This window comes from Anser cygnoides, chromosome 8 (genome assembly GCF_040182565.1).
Source record: "Anser cygnoides isolate HZ-2024a breed goose chromosome 8, Taihu_goose_T2T_genome, whole genome shotgun sequence".
Taxonomy (NCBI): Eukaryota; Metazoa; Chordata; class Aves; order Anseriformes; family Anatidae; genus Anser; species Anser cygnoides.
In genome coordinates, this window is record NC_089880.1 from 4,104,248 (window position 1) to 4,123,640 (window position 19,393).

Below are 19,393 nucleotides of genomic sequence, written 5' to 3' on the forward strand. Positions count from 1 at the left end.
TATTGAAATAATCCCTCATTTCACTATTTTTTTCTGAACAAAGCACTTAGCTTTTTTTGTGTGTTTATATTAATCATGAACATTAACTAACACAATTTTTATTTTTACAGTGTGTCCGTAAAATAATTTGGGAAGAGATATATCCAAAAATTAAACTGTGGGAATTTTTCCAAGTGGATGTTAATAAAGCTGTGGAACAATTTAAAACCCTTCTAACTCAAGGTAAAGAAAGTGTGTGTTGCTGGAACAGGTGGATTCTTTATTTATAATTCAATAAACCTTATAGGTAAATTTAAAAAATAGTTGGAAAATAAAAATAATCCAATTTTTGGGGAGGTATGAAAAATCTACCATGCTGATAAAAGCATGCAAGAATGTTCTGAGGAATGGTAAAGCATTTGAAGACTGTGCTTCATAGTCTGGGAAATAAATAACAAAAATTCTTTTTTTGTTTGTTTTTGCCAGGATTCAATATTGTAACTGAGCACAAATGTTTTTGAGTAGCCAGCTCTGTCAGATCTTAAATATTCTTTTTCCTTTGCGCCCCTCTATAACCTTTTGTCTACCCAGATCTTACTTATGCTCAAACTGTAAAAGTTGTGTGTCTTTTAAATGTAATTTCTATTTTCACTTTGTGAATAGTTTTCTATTTTGTCCTCAGGCAAAATGAGCACTAAATCTGATCCAAATCAACATCTTCAAATAGTTCAGGACCCTGATTATAGACGATTTGGCTGCACTGTAGATATGAATATAGCATTGGCAACATTCATACCGCACAGGTATTGTATTATTAATCAGAAGTTAAAATTGCAAGTGAAGTTAAATTTACAAAACCAAATAAATATTTTTTTCAGAGATAGGAAAAATATTTTTTTTTAATTCATTTTAATTATGTGTTTTAAAACTAAATTATTTCAATTGTTCTCTGCTTTGTATCTTCTTGCTAAGCAATGGACCAGGAGCAATAGAAGAGTGTTGTAACTGGTTTCGCAAGAGGATTGAGGAACTGAATGCTGAGCAACACAGACAGATTAATCACCATCAAGAGCAGGTCTTATAACTTCTGTGTTTTAATGTTGAATTGCTTTAAATTGCAAATATATTCAGGCATTCTAATAATGCATAATTTAATTACTTCTAGGCAGTCAATTGTCTTGCGGGGACTGTGGTTTATGAACGACTGTCTGGTCATGGTCCTAAACTGGGTCCTATTACTAGAAAATATCCTTTAGTTACCAGGTATTGTTTTTTTGTTGTTGTTGTTGAAAACTATTAGTCTATCCAGGGAAAGTGAGTTCAAAGTTAATTAAAAATATACATAAGTGCAACTATATGTTCTTTCCCATAGGTAAATGCCACTTTATCAATGAGATGACTGTTTTTTTAAAGCAACAGTAATAACTCTTTATTAAATAAATGTGACTTAAGGCAGCTTGAAATAATACTCAGAGCACAATGAAGCCTTACCTAACTTCTAGCTAACTTCTTACCTAACTTCTAGCTAACTTCTCTTGTAGATGGAACAGGAGTGGAACTAGGAAAGTCTGATGTACTTGATGCCATTAATGTATCTGAAGGGTTGAGGCTTTAGTCTTACACTACCAGCTGGCACCAAGGTAGTGGCAGCACCTGTCCTTTCTCCTTCAAAACATGATACAGAATAGAAAACTCACCATCATTTGTAGTCTGACAGCTGCCTTTTTGTATCTTTTGTCTACAAGTCAGTTCATAGCAGATATTTTAATTTCTAAGACAATGAATTTTGATTTATTTCTCTTTTTTGAATTATTTGTTAATTCCATAGGTATTTTACTTACCCATTCAAAGACCTGACTGTGGAGGAGGAAGAAGCTATGATACATCACCCAGATAAAGCTTGCTATTTCATGGCCCATAATGGGTGGGTTATGGGTGATGATCCTCTTAGAAACTTTGCAGAACCAGGTTTGTAAAAGAAATTTGAATAATTTTGTAAATGTTTTGATATTATAGCCGAAGCAAATATTACTTTATTTAGTCTAATTTTCCCATATATATTCCTATGAAGTTGAAAAAGCAGAACAGCAGGCAGATACTCACTTTATAGCACTTCTATTTCCCATTCAGCATTCAGAACGTCAGTTGTAAAATCTGGAATTTGAGATACAGCATCACAAGGTATGAGAGGGAAATTATCAGCTTTCTGTCAGTGAAAGGGAGACATCCCGCCTCCCCTACTTCTGTCATTGTTGCTTACCTTGCACTGTTTCAACACCACTACTTGTTGGCATTTTCATAAGGCATCAGAAAACTAGTACGATAAAAAGATTAATGGTATTTTGCTGCATTAGTGAGCAAAACCTGGCTTCTTGAAAAGTCCGGTGTGTGCATGTCAGGCAGTTGAAAGGTGGGCACCTGAGATGATGTTTAGATGGGACAGGGAAAGAGACAGTAGAGAGGGACTCTCTGCTCTCCTCTCAGCATCAGCATTGAAGAAGTAGGTCACCCCAGCTACATGTGGAGCTGCACCATGGTGAAGTCTCTCTCAGCATAACTGTAGGTCGAAACATGTTGAAAATTGCATTGATATGCTATTGTAAAATTGCTGGTAGTTATTATCTAACAGGAAAAGCTACATAATTAATTTTTGAATTAGCTCACGGATAATCCTCCGTGTTTTGGTAATGAGAGTGTGTGCTTTCTTCAAAACCCTCAAATACATTTGAACTTGAATAAAGATTACCTATCCAATCCAATTTTTTGTTGGATTCTTTTCAGGGCAGAAGGAGTGTGTTGAGAGTTTTCAAAGTAATAGTCAAATATTGCAGAGTTACTCTCTGGGGTTTAATTCTTTTTTTTCAATTTGTCTTAGTACTTAAAAAAAAAAAAAATAGTTTTTTTTGGGGGGGGGCAGAATGAGATTAGATAGTATTTTATGCTATGTCAAGCTTCAGTTCCAGTTGAGGACAAAGCTGTCTTTCTCCACAGAGACCAAACTGATCTATTTTTCTATTCTTTGTAGCGTGTATTCTGCATCAGAATAGAAAGGCCCATTCTTATGCTCACAAAGGGGAAGGGTTGCTAATGACTGAGCTGAATATATTGATGTTAGTGTTAAAAGCTAACTGCTAACAGTGATCTGTTTCTCCCTGAAGGTAGACATCTAAGTTTGCTCTAGATATTTGTCGGCCCTGCATTAGGGACACCTTCACTATGTGATTCATAACACTTGTGTATGCAGGCATGGTCAAGAAAATTAATCCACTTAAGTATGTGGATTGCTTGTGAAGGTAAGATAGGGTGTGAATTTGCCATGCAGTAAAATATTACATTCTAACTATTCTGAGGACAGTACTGATATCCAGTAAAAACAAGGCTGGCAAGTCTTGTTTTCCAACTTGCTTTGTAAACTGAATCAAACAAAGGCCAGTTTAATTGTAATTAAAAACATCCATCCAAGAGTTTTGCTGAGTCTGCTTTAGAAGCTAATCTGTTTGGTAATTCAGAGTGATATGTGTTGGCAAATGCCTTATGTTTGCAAAATAATCTGCAGACATTTCAATGCCTTGTTGTTGTTGTATTTCCCCTTCACATAGAGAAAGTTAAAAATATTTCATAGGTGCTTTTGTTGAGTTGCCTGGGCACAGTTTTTCATTCCTTAGGTCACTGATTTTAGTTACTTTATCTAAATTCCATTACTGAGTTTTCTCTCTTAATTGGTCTGTGGCTTCTTGAATGCTGTGTACTTGTGTTCCACATTTGTAGTCTCAGCTGGAATATTGTGTGCCATAAAGCAGCATGAAAAGATGGTATGTAAAGGCACAAGTATAGTAACTGGAAAAACAAATGCAACTGGTTCTACCCTAGTAGCAGCATAGCTACATGGACATAAAAATTTGCTTTCTTTAGGTGTGCACTATTCATATTTCCTTGGAGTAGTCTGAAATTATACATCAGTATAAAGTATATAGATTTTGGGTTGATACTGTTACTGTTAGAATTTTTACTCATCATCACAGCATTCTCCTACTCTTAAGAAGTAGAAAACGAATTGCATATCTTCATTTTGGTCCACATTCTGTTCTATAGCTCTATTATAGTGATTTTTTTCCCTTACAGGTTCAAATGTTTACTTGAGAAGGGAGCTTATTTGCTGGGGAGACAGTGTGAAACTGCGTTATGGGAACAAACCTGAAGACTGCCCATACCTCTGGGCACATATGAAAAAATACACTGAAATCACTGCCAAATATTTCCATGGCATTCGTCTTGACAACTGTCACTCAACGCCTATTCATGTAGCTGAGGTACGCAAAATTAAACACATTTATGATAAAGCAGTTTCTGACTGTGAAATAAGTTCTGCACTGCTTCTACAAAATCTGTAGAATCTGCATGGCTGAGTGAATGAATTTTCTTGATAAAGTTTCTTGACTGGCAATGTTTAGATATGATTTCAGCTACTTTGAACAGTTAGCAAAATGGTATAGCTATTGTATGTCTCCATTCTCCATTTCAGCTGAGATCCTGTAGACACTGATGGGCATGGGTAACTTTTCCATCGTGTATCTGTGGACTGAAGTGCAGTCACTGCCAGTATCTAGTATGTCAGTTCTAGACTTGGTCATTTCCAAGACCTGGATGGCAAACAAACACTGATACTTTCCTGTATGTTTTGCTGTTGATGAAATAAACAGAAAGCGTTTTACATTCCAGAATTTAAAAGTTGGTAAAGAACACCTACAAAAAGTTCAGTCAGTCAGGATTATTGCTAACATTTATCACTTATTGTTTCCCAATAAGTTCCCAGCTGACTACATCCTGAAATTGTACTTAATTAGTAAAATATCTTTATATAGATTTGAGCTGTGCAAAGTCCTAGCTTGGGTACAGAGCTTCCCTAAATCTGTGACGAGCTCTCTTAAATCAGTTTATGCATCCGCACCAAAGCTGTAAGTGACTCTTAAATGCAGCCATTTTCAAAGCTTCTGCCATTCTTTCACTTGTTACTATTTTTTGAATGGTAACCTCAAAGGCTTTAACCAAAGTCCTGAAATAATATCTTATTTTAACAGATATCTCTCTTATCCAACCTTTTGTTCTTGCATTTTGAGTCAAATTTTTGTTTAAAAACAAAGTTAATTAGCTTAAAATCTTCAGAAGATTTTCTAGAATTATTCAGATAATCTACAGATCTCTATAAAATAAAAACATAATTTTATGAATGCTACCTGTTAGTAATAATTTTTATGAACTGCATGTGTTAAGAAGTCATTTATGTTTGGTTAAGATTCACAACAAAAATTGCATATATAGCTGAAAATGGATGACTTCCATTAAATATCATTAAATATGTATTATGATCTATAGGAGATGCTAGCAACAGCCAGATCAGTCAGACCTAATCTTTATGTGATAGCTGAACTCTTCACGGGCAGTGAGTACATTGACAATGTTTTTGTCAACCGCCTGGGAATTACCAGCCTGATTAGAGGTACAATAAGCAGTTGAAAGTTATAAAGGATTGTCATGTATGGTTCAGAGTTTTTAATATGACACTAACATTGGTATGCTTTTTTTCCTTACATATTTATGTTCTTTGCTTATGCAATTATCTTTTCTTTGTGTTGTATTTAATTTCTATGTCGTATCCTAATTCTTGATTTTTGCTTATGTTTGTGTCATCGTCTGTAACTCAACTTTTTTTTTAATTCCTTAATTTTGGCTATTTGTCCTTGCTGCATGGCATTTTCCTATTGTCAATCCCTGCCTAGCTTTGAAACTTGTCCACTTTTGTGTTTACCTTTCCCTTTTCTGTGGCTTTTTTGGCTGTGCTTTTTGCAGTACATGCTGGACACAGCTAGAAAATTGCAAGCAGATTTGTTTGTAGTGGCTGAGCTGTTCACAGGAAATGAGGAGCTGGACAATATCTTTGTGAATAGGCTGGGTGTTACCTCCTTAATAAGAGGTAGGCTTGCTGTATATGTGGTGTCTTTCCAACCAGAGATTATAGAGGATGTACTTTTTCCAAAGAAATGTTTGCTTCTGAATTATGCACTTTTAATTTCATACTCAATGTAATAAGAAGCACAGTTCTTGTATTGTGGCTTTCTGATACTCAGCAAAAAATGCAGTACTAGCTGTAAATCAAGAGAATACGTCCTACATTAATTTACAGAAGGTTAAATATTTCACTTGTATTCTAGCGAGAGAAGAAAAAGCTGTAGCACAGCTCTGCTATGCAAGTGCTGCATCGTGTCTGATTTTTGTTGCATGAATTTCTTAAGTCCGCGGGGGAAACCATTGCAGATTTTTGCTTTTTTTTCCTCCCTTCCCTACCTTCCCATATTATAGCAAACGGAATATTTCAGAGTTGGGTATCTACATTGGAGAATCAAGTTTTACTGTGATATTTTTTTTTAATGATTGAACACACCAAAATAACAAATGTAAAATGCTGCATTAACATCTCTGTTCGTGCTGTAGTATATGAGAGTTATTCTTATGCAAACACTTACCTATTTTCTTCTTTAGAGGCAATGACAGCTTATAATAGTCATGAGGAGGGAAGGTTAGTTTATCGTTTTGGAGGTGAACCTGTTGGCTCTTTTGTTCAGCCACGTTTGAGACCTCTGATGCCAGCTATTGCTCATGCACTGTTCATGGATATTACACATGATAATGAGTGTCCGATTCAGGTGAGCATTTAAACTGGAAACCAAAGTTTATGTTTAATCTTTTTTAAATTGATGTTTCTGAACCATGGGAGGGCTTGATGCAGACTGGATGCTTTTTTTTTTTTTTTTTTTTTTTCTGGGTGATATGTAGGAAAAACACTGTTTCAGATCAAGTTTTATCCAATGAATAACATTTTATAACAAGTTCCACCGAATTTCAAGGCTTTGTCCTTTAAGGGAAAAGTTTTACAAAGCTATTTAATGAGCTTTTTTGACTTTTTCATTCCAGCTGCGTAAGCAGTTCTGTCTCTTATTGTTCATCTGTTCTCCGAAGCTCCTGTTTTACAGGAGAGGATGAGAAAGACAGCAGTGTGAACTGGAGTGGGTTTTTGAGGGGTACTCTTAAGTTGCTTTTGTACTGCATTTGTAGTAACTTTTTTCAGTAAATCTATTGTGATCAAGAAAATTATGATCAGCAGTTGTTTCCTCTGTTAAACTGAGTATATTTTACATATGGTGAATTGGGAGGGATGAATTATGGATTTAATTCATTTTCTACCTATTTATTTTTTAACCTAGCACCGATCTGCATATGATGCTCTTCCCAGTGCAATGATTGTTTCCATGGCATGCTGTGCTACAGGAAGCACCAAAGGTTATGATGAACTTGTACCACACCAGGTCTGTGTTTACAGTTTAATTCCAAAATTACTTGATTCTTGCCCTATGATATGTTTTTTAATATTCGGGGGGGAGGGTGGGGGAGGAGTTATTTTGGTTGGTTTTGTGGTGGTGGTGTTGTATTTGATGGTGGGTTTGGTGTTTTTTTTGTTTTGTTTTTTGGTTACCAAGCAGTTTACTAGCTAGCATTACTTAAGATCATCCAATTTCATTACATAGTTGGAACCTCCAGTTCTTTTTTCAGAGTGGCTGATATTTGCTAAAATCTTAATATCTTTACAGATATCTGTAGTATCTGAAGAGAGATTTTATGCAACATGGAATCCAGCAGCACACCTGACTTCTGGTGAAGTTAATTTCCAAACAGGAATTCTAGCAGGAAGGCTGGCCATAAACAGGCTGCATCAGGAGCTGGGGGCTAAAGGCTTTAAACAGGCAAGATATGAGGGTAACATTGTGATTTTTCTATGTTTATAGTCTGAGTGAGCACAGTTGTAATGGTAAACCTTTTCTAGGTGTATGTAGATCAAGTTGATGAAGATATAGTGGCAGTGACAAGACACTGCCCTAACACACACCAGTCTGTTGTGGCTGTAAGTAGAACTGCTTTCAGGGATCCGAAGACTTCTTTCTACAGTAAAGAAGTACCTGAAATGTGTATCCCAGGTAATCAGATCTCTTTTCAAGGGATGACAGGTGTACATAAAAATCAAGTCATTCCAATTCCATATTTTCCAACCTTGAGTGTGTGAAATCAATATGAGAATTTTCAGTATGTAACATTTCTTATGTATGTACTAACATGTATGCCCCAAAAGTGGTTACACAGTAAGAAACTTGCTTAAGGTTTTCAAAGGCATTCTTATTGAGTACACTTTCTGCTGTAAGTTTGCCATGTACATGTGTTTGTGAAATGGTAAGAACTAGTTAACAGAGGAAGGTGATTAGTTTTACAGGGTAAGGGGAGGAAATTGCTATTTGTAAAGTGTTACTGATTTAAAAAAAAAATCTCATCATCTTTGTGGATGTCACTGCTATTTACCTTTCTTATTTACAACTATTTTTTGTGGGTTTAAAATACATTTCAATAAGAAACAACATTGGACTGCAAAAGCTAATATAAACATAGGTGATAATTGATTAAATATACAAGGTATTTGCAGCTTAATAGCAGCAAAGAATACATCTTACCTCTGCCATATTTCTGAAGAGCAGCTTTCCATACTGGCTTTTTGTGTTATCCAGGTCTGTATGTGTGTCTGTGTTTAAGTCAGTCACATTTGTATGTGAAGACCATGCACAAGTGTCCACAGGACTTGTACACCTTAGTTTAGATTATTTAGAGAACAGAGGAAATTATTTGAATATTAATATAAGTTTTTACACTCTGAAAATACACTATTTGTATCTGCAGTTTAGAAACTAGTCTAATACAAAGTCTCCTAAAAGATAAGAAGGAAACTAACTCGAAACAAACTAGCTAGAGCTGATCAGTAAAAAGCAGGCTCTAACTGGTGATTGATTTCATGGTTAATTTATTATAAAATAACAAAATTGCAGTTTTAAATACAACCCAGATGATGAATGTGTAATGAATGCTTATGGAATGTTTATAGCACTTACCCACATGTTTTGTCACCTTGTTATTCTTCAGTTGTACAACTGAGTTGCATTTTACATTGTTATTTCTTTAGTTTTAGGATTTGCTTCACGTTTGCAAAAGAATCTCTATTAACAGCTACAACATAATTTAACTTTTCTTAGGGAAAATTGAAGAAGTAGTACTTGAGGCTAGAACTATTGAGAGAAATACTAATCCTTACAAAAAAGATGAACGTTTTATAAATGGATTGCCTAACTTCACAGTGGAACTCAGAGAGCACATTCAGGTAATTAGCCTTATTCACCCATGTTCTGATGTAATATTTTGTCATTTGTGATGTTTTATATTAGAAAATACATTGAATTTCAGTTGCAAATATGTTTTCTCTTCTAAGATTAAAGACAGTAAAATTATAAAGCAAGCTGGAACTGCCATAAAAGGGCCAAATGAATTTGTTCAAGAAATAGAATTTGAAAATTTAACACCAGGAAGTGTAATAGTATTCAGGTACGTTATGATAATTGCCAAATAGCTGTGTTAGTTAAAATAGAATGATAGGATTCTTTGTTTTGAGACTTAGGAAGAGTTATTTTAAGTGCTACATTCCTACAAATTATGCATTCGTATTTCAGAGTTAGTCTTGATCCAAAGGCACAAGAAGCTGTTGGTGTACTCCGTAGTCATCTGATCCAGTTCAGTCCTCATTTTAAATCTGGAAGTCTTCCCGATGATCATTCAGCACCCATATTAAAAACACTGTTTTCTTCGTAAGTATTCTTTAGGTTTCTGAAGTAGAACTGAGAAAGACACAGTAAGAGCAAAGATCTGTACATTTAAAAGAAGGATTTGTTGTTGTTGTTGTTTCTATAGACAGATTTGGATCGTCAGATTGTTATAAAAATTCTGAGATACTCTTTTTATATGTATAAGACTAAACAGGGTTAATACTTAAAAGGTTCCCAGGCTCTTTTGTTCATGTTCAGTGTAACTGCTGCTTAAAGTAGACTTCCTAACATGGAGTGCTTGTCAGCGTTGGGGTATGATTGTTACAGGGTTTGTGCTTAATCTCTTAATATGGTATTTCTAAATAGACTCAGAAACATCTGAGCAGCACTACTCAGAACATATGAAAATTCAGACTCTTAATTTTCTAGGTTAAGTGGTGAGGGAGTTTTATGTATTTAATTGTTTTAATGCAAGTCTGCAACTAGAATTGTTTGTAAAATCCTCTCTGTATTTCCATGCAAATGTTGTTTTCGGGTTTGTATTTTTTCATCTTTATTTCAGAATTGCCTCTAAACTAAGTTTGGCTGATCTAAATCAAGTGCTGTATAGGTGTGAGGCAGAAGAACAAGAAGATGGTGGAGGTTGTTATAATATACCAAACTGGTCACCACTGAAGTATGCAGGCCTCCAAGGTAATAGTTTCAGCATTACATTTTTCTGTCATGGAAAGGGCAAAATAGAGCAGCTCAATCTAGATCATACCTTAGTACTGTTTAATGGCTAGTGCTACTGCTTGGATAAAAAACAGTATGTTGTTTCTGCTTGACCATGCTAATCGGTGTTATACCCCAGGAAATCAAATCATCACAACATAATTAAACAAGAACGTCTTTTTCTAATACTGTGGGGGTTGCATAATTAATTTCAATATATGTTTTAACACCAGTGCTCTGTCATTTAAAAAAAAAAAAAAAAAAGGAAAACGCGTATAATGTGAAGTTAATGAGAGAAGTAATATTTATTAAACCATATGCATTACCAGGTAACTGGGGAGCATCATTAATTTATCAGACATATGAATTCCATCATGCTACTTATTCCGCAGTGGGTTTTGTGACTGTCTGGGATGTACTCTAAGGAAGCTGCGAGTTGTATCCTAACACACTGCAGGTGAAGAAAAGTATTATAGTTAAAGCCAGTTAATATATCTGTTGCACTGTAGCTTTTCCTCTGGGTAATCATGTGTCCTTTAATACTGAATTGGGTTTGTATCTTCAGGGTTAATGTCAGTAATGGCAGACATTAGACCAAAGAATGATTTGGGCCACCCGTTTTGTGATAATTTAAGATCTGGAGATTGGATGATTGATTATGTCAGCAATCGTCTGATTTCACGTGCTGGAGCCTGTTCAGAAGTGAGTGAAAATATATATTTGGTGACTTGGGGATTTCAAATGACTGCTTTGCTTCTTTTTCAATTATTACAATGTTTTTAAGTTCTGTCTGTATCTAAAGTATTTAGTGTTGAGGCAATTTCTTCTAGAAGATTAAACCATTAATATGTTTTTCTTCCCTCTTCTCAATCCAATTTAAGAGTAGGTTGCAAAAGGGAGATGGAAAATATTTAGGGCCTGAAGGGTTCCTTCTGTTTACTACATTTCACTCAAATGAAAATGAAGTAACCATCTTTTTAAGTGACTACTTTTAAAAGAGGGCCTAAATACCACTGAGGCATACATGATTGTGATACAGTTACAGTAAGATTGCACAGCCAGGCGCTGAGAAAATGGGATTTGCCCCATCCCTGGCAGTGTTTAAAGACAGACTGGATGGGGCTTTGAGCGACCTGGTTCAGTGGAAGGGGAGTTGGAACCCCTCATGGTGGGGGGTTGGAACTAGATGATCCTTAAGGTCCCTTCTAACCCAAACCATTCAATGATTTATGAAGATTCAAGTTACCTGTCTTATAACTCAGTCCTTCACTTTCCTACAAGGCAATTGCTTTATTCATTTCACAAGAGAAAGACATGATTTGGGTAACCAAGGGGATGAATTTAATAAGAAAGAGTGTAACATTCTTACTTTGCTTTGGTCCTGAAGCCAAGTGTACTGATATAAAGCAGAAGAAAGGATAAAGCTGTTGAATGTTGTACTGAAGTAAATGATGGCTCTGACTTCAGTCATGGGAGCTTGATGAAAGCAAGTTAGTCTGATAGTAGCCAGTCTCGGTGCTCTTTCAAGATTGTTGCTTATTTTGTCTGCATATTTTTTTTTTTTGAGTTCTTAATTTGCAGTGTTTCTTTCTGTTCTGCAGAAAATATGAAGTAGCAATAGCTATATCAAAGTCACGTGAAACTAAATTTTACAATTTCAGTGTTTACATAGGTAATTTTCCCTCTAATTTCTAGGTTAAAAGTATAGCGTTATATGTAATACAATGACATGTACTTCACCATCTATACAGTCTTCTTCTGCAGGTTTTCAATCTTTAGTGGCAGTGACTTTATAGTAGTTTGTCATGTTCTACTTTAACAATACGGGAAGGAAAGAAAATAAATACTTTCAGGTGTCAGCTACTTTGCCATGAAATGAAGATGGTGGAGCTCAAGAATCTTAAGTCACAGACCCAGATCAGCAGCCATTTGCACTAGTGGCCACACATTATTCAGTCTTCAATAATTTTTCACTCCCTTGTCTCAAGCTTCATCTCTTCAGTCTTGTCTTTTTTTAATCAATGAGAAACCTCCTTCCCACACTCGGGTCATAGTGACAGCTTCTGAGTTGCATCTTCCCTTTGCTTCTTAGTTTTAAAAACTTAATTGTGAAAATGTACTATTTGCAAGAAATAATTTTGTTCCGTAGTTGCTGGTCTTGCCCATTTGTCATTGAACAATATAACATTTTTCCCTACCATTCTTAGAGTTTGGCTGAAGTTTTGGAGCAGGGGGATACAGCAATTCTGCTACAAATATCTAGCACGGAATGCTGCTTGAATATGAATGGTTGCGTGGTAGTGGTGATACTAGTAACTGGCAATAACATCATCTGTGTGATGGACAAGCATAATTTGGGTATATAATATAATCTGTTCAAAATCTGTGATAAATATTTTAACTAGATGGATCTTAAAAGCACTGGTTTTGAATCCCATTGTTATCAAGTGTTATCAGCTTCTAATAATATTATATTTTAATAGGTTGGTAAATGGTTGAAGGCCATGTTTACCTATTTAAAGAAAATTCCACGTTACCTTATCCCATGTTACTTTGATGCCATATTAGTGGGTGCATACACAACGCTTCTGGATGTGGGATGGCATCAGATGTCTAGGTATGCTTGGCATGTCAGATATGTAGAGTTATCTATAAATTGCACCTTTTATGTTTTATCTGTTGGAGAACGTCATTAGAATATTTTCATATTTGTGCTATCCAATGGAAAATGGTGAAATTGGTAGTGAAAATCAATCTTCTAATAGCAGTGGCTTGGAAGTTTGAGAGTTCAGATGTCTGTCCTGGATTTGAATTTATAACTACTGCTGGCATCGTGTAGGGGATGAAACATTAGGCCAGAATTTCCCTGCAATGCTTCAGAAACTTTCTTGCTACGATCGTAGTGAAACTGCAATGCTTCCTTAAAGTTCGGAGGAAAAAGAAAATACCAGATTGTACTTGTTGTTGATGCTTTGTTCAACCTAAATAAAAAACACAGCGCAGTACCAGCCACTAGGAGGAAAATTAACTCTATCCTAGCTGAAATCAGGACAGTTTCTTTTATAAGACCTTTTTATAAGACCTTTAATTATCCTTCATATCTAAGTACTTTGCTTACTTCTGGAAATTGTTTGAACTTCAATGTCATTTCTTGGAAAGGGAAAGAAGGTTGATTTAATAGAGGCTTTATTCTAGCTATAAGTATTCCAAATCACCATTATTTTGTAAAAATAAAGATGTTAAAATGGGCATAGAATTTGGTATGGATGTGATAGCATGTGGAACATAGTATATTTTATGAATACTTGGAGATGAACTAGTCAAGAATTCAAGTTTCATTATTTTTAGACAATGTGCTAAATGATTTAATGATTTATTTTTACATGAATATATATATAAATTTATATATATACAAATGTGTCTTTAAAAATGATGACTAGGTTTTACAAGCTTTTATTTAAAGAAAAAAATGATAAAATATTTTTGCTTTCTTATACTTCTGAGGTCTTGGATCTGTGTGTAGGCATCAAATAAAGTAAACCAATTTCACTATTTTGCCATCTTCCCTAAAAGTATGCAAAGCATAAACATTCCCATTGGCATTAATACATTAAAAATGTAAGGCTAATTTTGGGCACCTATTTTGCAAGAAAGAGTGATATACAAAATAAAGCTTATGTGCAAAATTAATGCATAATACTCAGAATAACTCATTCTGTTAGTCCATCCTGTTTATTATGCATAATACTTTTCTGTAAATGAAAAATGGTACACTTCATAGACTGCTATTGCTGAATGCAAAGGGGTAATTTTTTTTTTTTTTTTTTTTAATTATGTTGAATTACAGCTTTGTGCAGAACGGATCAACATTTGTTAAACACCTTTCCTTGGGCTCAGTCCAGATGTGTGGGATAGGAAAATACTCATGTTTGCCCGATCTGTCTCCTTCCTTACATGATGTTCCCTATAGACTGAATGAGATTACAAATGAGAAAGAACAGTGTTGTGTTTCTTTGGCAGCTGGTAAGTGAAGACAACATTAAAAAAAAACAACTCACAAAACAGTTAAATTGCTTTGAAAAACTATTAAAGTTTTCTCCACTATGCTTGGGATCTAAATGTCAGCATCCATGTGTAAAATGTAGGTAGCTTTTTTGTTCACTTCTCCACTGTGTTTTAACTTCTGTTTAAGATAAAGGTTTGACTGTTTAAAAATATGGCAGTTTCATCTAGCAGTGCTTTTGGGAACAACCATTTTGGTTTTGCTCTTGGAAAAAAAGCTTGTAAATATTTTATTTAGAGACATTTTTAACTATATCCAATTTTACCCTGCATGGAGATCTACAAGTATATTCTATTTCTTTCCAAAAGAAATAAGATAAATATATACTTCCCATAATAGGTTTTAGTTTGTTTTTAAATGTGAATTTTAGAAGTGAATTGTAATGGAGTCTAAGTGTGTATTTATTGTTTACAAGTTTTCAGAAAAATGTAAGAACCATTAGTGGACCAGAAGAACCTCTGGTCTGGACATGTCCCTGAAAGGGGCAACAATAGCTGCTTAGGAAAGAACATAAACACAGTCAGCAAACAGTATTTATTCCTCCAAATGTTCTGCCAGCATCTGGCAATCTTTGAACTTGGCACTTTCCTACATCGAAAGTATTATCTTCTGTGTTTAGTGACTTAGAATGGATTTATTTTTCCCTAAGTTGGTCCATTCCTTTTTTTGAAACTATAGAAACCTTTAGCATCTACAGGTTCTATGGCCTCTGTCTGTCTGTCTTTTTTTTTTTTTTTTCTTCCCTTTTTTCTGCTGTCTGTCCTTCTCTCATGGAATTTTACTGCTTTTAGTTTCTGGTTTCTTGTAACATTCCATTTGCCTGTTTTAGTGTTGCCTAGAAGCACAGACAAGCACTGTTCCCTTAATTTAGTCATAAAGATTAATTATACGAAAGGGCTTCATTTTAAATATTCCCTTCACATAGTTGAGTCTGTGAAATTTTTAACTCTTGAATAGATTGTCATTCTCAAGTTGCTTATTGCCATATTCTATAAAATTAGAGAGGTATGGGCGTCATATCTGAGCATTAGCAAATGCTTTGACTAAGTAAGTAATAGAAGCTACAATTTAGTTCAAGCAAGCATGCACAACAGACTATTGTTTTGAGCCTTTATTACGGAATTTTTTGTTCGTTAGACTGGAAAGATAATAAATAGAAGAAAAGACAAGAATGGATTTTACTGTTGTAATTATTAAGAATGAGTCTTGCTGTTAAAGCATAAAATTGCGTGTCATAATGTCTGCAGTAAGATGTAGCTCTGTAAGCTGCTAGAAAAGAGGAGTGGGATTCCTTTTATAGTGGCTAAGAGTATTATAAGGCTGAAGAAATTCATAGCTCTCCAGTCATTCCTTTTATGATACCGAGATAGCATGGCTTTCATACATAAACTCTTGCAAGCAAAGCATTATATATATTGTCATACTTCTGGCTTTTTGTTTGTTCCTTTTCTTTCTGTGTTGTGTTTTTTTTGGGGGGGGGGGAGGAGGGAGGGAGAGCGGTAGGAGTTATGAGTTTTTTTTTTTACTATTATTAAAGGGTGATGTGGTTACATTACAAAGTGCCTTAATCAAAAAAAAATTAAAAGTGAAAAACATGACTGTTACTGACACGCGTAGTCTGTTGCATGATTTAGAAATTCGAGAAGTTAATTGTTCTAAAATGAGTTTTTATTTCAGGAAAAAAAAGATAATTAAGCATGCAAATATGTTTTTACTTCTGTTTAGTTTGTACATACATTTGTGCTTGGAGATTTCTGCCATATCAATAAATGAATTCATCAATGACATTTCTTTTTAGGTTTACCTCACTTTTCTTCAGGAATTTTTCGCTCTTGGGGAAGGGATACCTTTATTGCACTGAGAGGTCTAATGTTAGTTACAGGGCGTTATCTAGAAGCAAGGTAAGAGTTGACTGATTCTTAGTTCTTAGTATTGCTTGAAGTAGTTTTTCAGATAGTTAGGAAAAAGGCATGCTCTTGCTCTTAAAACCTGGAAGAACATGCAACCTGTTAGAAATAGTTGAGGTACAATATAAAACTTTAACGGTCCTAGATGGATTTGTGAGTTCTTTTTACATGGAATGAAAAATACTCCTTATATCGCTTTTGTTTTCTTAACATTGATAGGATATTCCAGTTCTGTATAGATAAGGGAGTTTTAGCCCATGTAACACTACTGCTTGTCCTTAAACAAAGTGATTATTTTAAGTATACTTCTGTCATTGTTACTGAGCAATAATTTGAAAATTATTTATTTAAGAACTTGAAGTAGCAAGGGATTTCTGTTTTGATCAGAAAGGTATGAAGGTCTATCATGATTTTTTGGTGACTGCTAATATTACTCTATTAATACTAGAAATCAGCTAACTGTGGATTGTTACAATCTGATATCTGTCTATGATATGCTAATGTTTAGTCTGATAAATGAGTCAGATATAAGCCAGACTTACTGAGCTGGTGTAGCTTTCCACAAGACACGAACATAAAAGTTAGTTTGTTTAAATTAGCATTTTTTTATGCATTTGTATATTTGGCCAGCTAACTTGCTACCTTACTCATACAGTAATATCTGCGGTCTACTAGTATGTTTATATTCCCTTTTAAAACGAGTTGGAGTCCATGTTTTCTGCAAGGTATGTGCAAAGGTTCTCAAATGAAAATTCTCAACATCTCAGTTGCTGGCACCTCTCTGTATTTTAACAGAAAATCGTCATCTGCTCCTGCCCTCCCTCCCCGTCCACCCCCATCAGAAAGGATACAAGAAACATCAGTAAAAACCTTTCCTCTGACCTCAGTGGGATTTGGGTTTAGGGTCAATATCACAACGTATGAAAAATGAAATTGCCTTTACTGTATTAGCAATGTTGTATGTTTCATAAAAACAAACGTATGTAAATTTATTCATATTGAGGTATTTGTAGAATAATAGATGAATTTTTATTGTAAAAGAAGTTTTTGTGCTAGTGCAGAATTTAAGTGAAGTCATGCCACAATCTTGCTGTTGGAAACTACAAATCTGTATTTAAGATCCTATTTTTCTCTTTGACTTACTTTGCTATTTAGATAAACCTATACATTTTGTAATTAATATTTGGCTAAATAATTGCCTGAAACTAACTTAATCAAGACTGTTTTATTTGTTCTAGAAACATAATTTTAGCATTTGGTGGGACTTTAAGACATGGTCTCATTCCCAACCTGCTCGGCCAGGGGACACATGCCAGATACAACTGTCGTGATGCTGTATGGTGGTGGCTTCAGTGTATCCAGGACTACTGTAAAATTGTTCCAAATGGATTAGACATTCTCAGATGTCCTGTTTCTAGGATGTACCCAAGAGATGACTCTTCTCCTCAACCTGCAGGCAGTGTGGTAAAGATGACTTCTGATTTACAAGTCTTGAACACAGCTATAGTTTTTAATGACAGGATGCAATTTTTCTGTCTACAGGAACCAGGCACTATTTGTTTTTCTATGGTGAAAGATGATTACAGTGCAAGAACTACATATTTCAGGCACTTCTTATTACATCTGCATTACTTGATTAGAAAAGTGTGGGGTGGAACTGGGGATGAAGAAAGAAAAAATCCATCAGCTTTACTTCTAAATTTGTCTTTGCTTTCAGTCTTGAAAAAATGTTTATATTAATAATTGTATAATACTAAAAAAAAATATAAAATATGTCCCATTGATAAAGACGCTATTGAAAATGCTAGATGCTTTTCTTTCGAATTCTAATAAACTAGAGGCTAAGAATTGCTACTATTGGCATAGTAGATAGAGCCTTTCTAGTACTTTTTTATTTTGCCTTTATCTTATCACCCAAACATGCAATCAATCTAGGATCAGCCACTTTATGAAGTAATACAGGAAGCAATGCAACGACATATGGAAGGCATAAATTTCCGAGAAAGGAATGCCGGTCCACAGATAGATCAAAACATGAGAGATGAAGGTAACAAAAATATAACATACTTGCTATGCAATTCAAAAGATGAAGATTACATTCTTTTCCTCAATTTATTAAGTTTATTTTTTCAAACAGTGTTTAATGCTATTAAAACTGTATTACTTAAGATAAATTTAATGTTTTAAGAGTGCTTGTTTACTTTCAGCAACTGTTCATATGTTGTGGTGCAATTTGTCTTTGAAAGTTCACTCAAAAAGTATAGCTGCCTTCAGAAACCCACTTCAGATCTCTTGTGTGGAGGTTTTTCATTTATTTAGGATGTTTGGGCTCAGCACGCATTTGGGGTTTTGTGCTGGTTAACATACAGACTTCGTACATGATATTCTTGCTTGGCAGGTTTTAATGTAACAGCGGGTGTTGACCATGAAACTGGCTTTGTCTTCGGAGGGAACCGTTTCAATTGTGGCACCTGGATGGATAAAATGGGGGAGAGTGACAGAGCTCGCAACAGAGGAATTCCTGCTACTCCGAGGTACAAAATCTAACCTTTGTGGGGGGCTGATTTTTTTTCAGCTGAAATTCTTCTCCAGAATTATGCCTTCTGTTAACACATCTGAGAGGTGCTCTCAGTGTTCTATATGTTTCTAACTTCTGTTTGACTGCTAAAGTACTAATTGTGTTTTTAATTTGTGCTCATTTAGAGAAAAGAGGTTTCTTTTTAGCAGGGGAAGACCTCATCTTCATGGACTTCGGTCCATGCCAGGAGCGAAAGTTTTAAATTCAAGTAGTAAAACATAACAGGAAAAATTGGATACTTGCAATACTAGATTACTGGAAAAAATGTTATTTAGACTGATTATGAATAACTTTTTATTATAAAAGATATTAAAATCACACCATTATCAATAAGTATTTCTTATTTAGAATTCGAAAATATTTGCAACATCTAAGCTTAAAGTAAAAATAAAACATTTTTAAAATTAGCTCTTTTCTTGCAAACCTACAGCACTAGGGTATTCTTTAGTGAAATAAACCATTT

The 19,393-nt window shown here is 34.8% G+C and overlaps 1 protein-coding gene across 3 annotated transcripts in view; it reads left to right on the top strand.

The window, feature by feature from the left end:
• AGL (amylo-alpha-1, 6-glucosidase, 4-alpha-glucanotransferase) overlaps positions 1 to 19,393 on the top strand; it is a 36,051-nt gene that overhangs the window by 9,229 nt on the left and 7,429 nt on the right. For 2 of the 3 annotated variants that reach the window (XM_067001900.1, XM_067001901.1), the window contains exons 7-28: positions 111 to 222; positions 662 to 782; positions 952 to 1,054; positions 1,145 to 1,242; positions 1,808 to 1,947; positions 4,102 to 4,289; positions 5,353 to 5,476; positions 6,517 to 6,680; positions 7,239 to 7,340; positions 7,623 to 7,775; positions 7,856 to 8,006; positions 9,105 to 9,229; positions 9,338 to 9,450; positions 9,576 to 9,710; positions 10,231 to 10,361; positions 10,948 to 11,084; positions 12,866 to 12,999; positions 14,230 to 14,405; positions 16,244 to 16,346; positions 17,591 to 17,816; positions 18,288 to 18,399; positions 18,751 to 18,886. In XM_067001900.1, the coding sequence (XP_066858001.1) occupies positions 111 to 222; positions 662 to 782; positions 952 to 1,054; positions 1,145 to 1,242; positions 1,808 to 1,947; positions 4,102 to 4,289; positions 5,353 to 5,476; positions 6,517 to 6,680; positions 7,239 to 7,340; positions 7,623 to 7,775; positions 7,856 to 8,006; positions 9,105 to 9,229; positions 9,338 to 9,450; positions 9,576 to 9,710; positions 10,231 to 10,361; positions 10,948 to 11,084; positions 12,866 to 12,999; positions 14,230 to 14,405; positions 16,244 to 16,346; positions 17,591 to 17,816; positions 18,288 to 18,399; positions 18,751 to 18,886 (2,984 nt within the window). Of the gene's footprint in view, positions 1 to 110; positions 223 to 661; positions 783 to 951; positions 1,055 to 1,144; positions 1,243 to 1,807; positions 1,948 to 4,101; positions 4,290 to 5,352; positions 5,477 to 5,826; positions 5,951 to 6,516; positions 6,681 to 7,238; positions 7,341 to 7,622; positions 7,776 to 7,855; positions 8,007 to 9,104; positions 9,230 to 9,337; positions 9,451 to 9,575; positions 9,711 to 10,230; positions 10,362 to 10,947; positions 11,085 to 12,865; positions 13,000 to 14,229; positions 14,406 to 16,243; positions 16,347 to 17,590; positions 17,817 to 18,287; positions 18,400 to 18,750; positions 18,887 to 19,393 lie in introns of all 3 variants that reach the window. The other variant, XM_048067147.2, reaches the window with a different exon arrangement.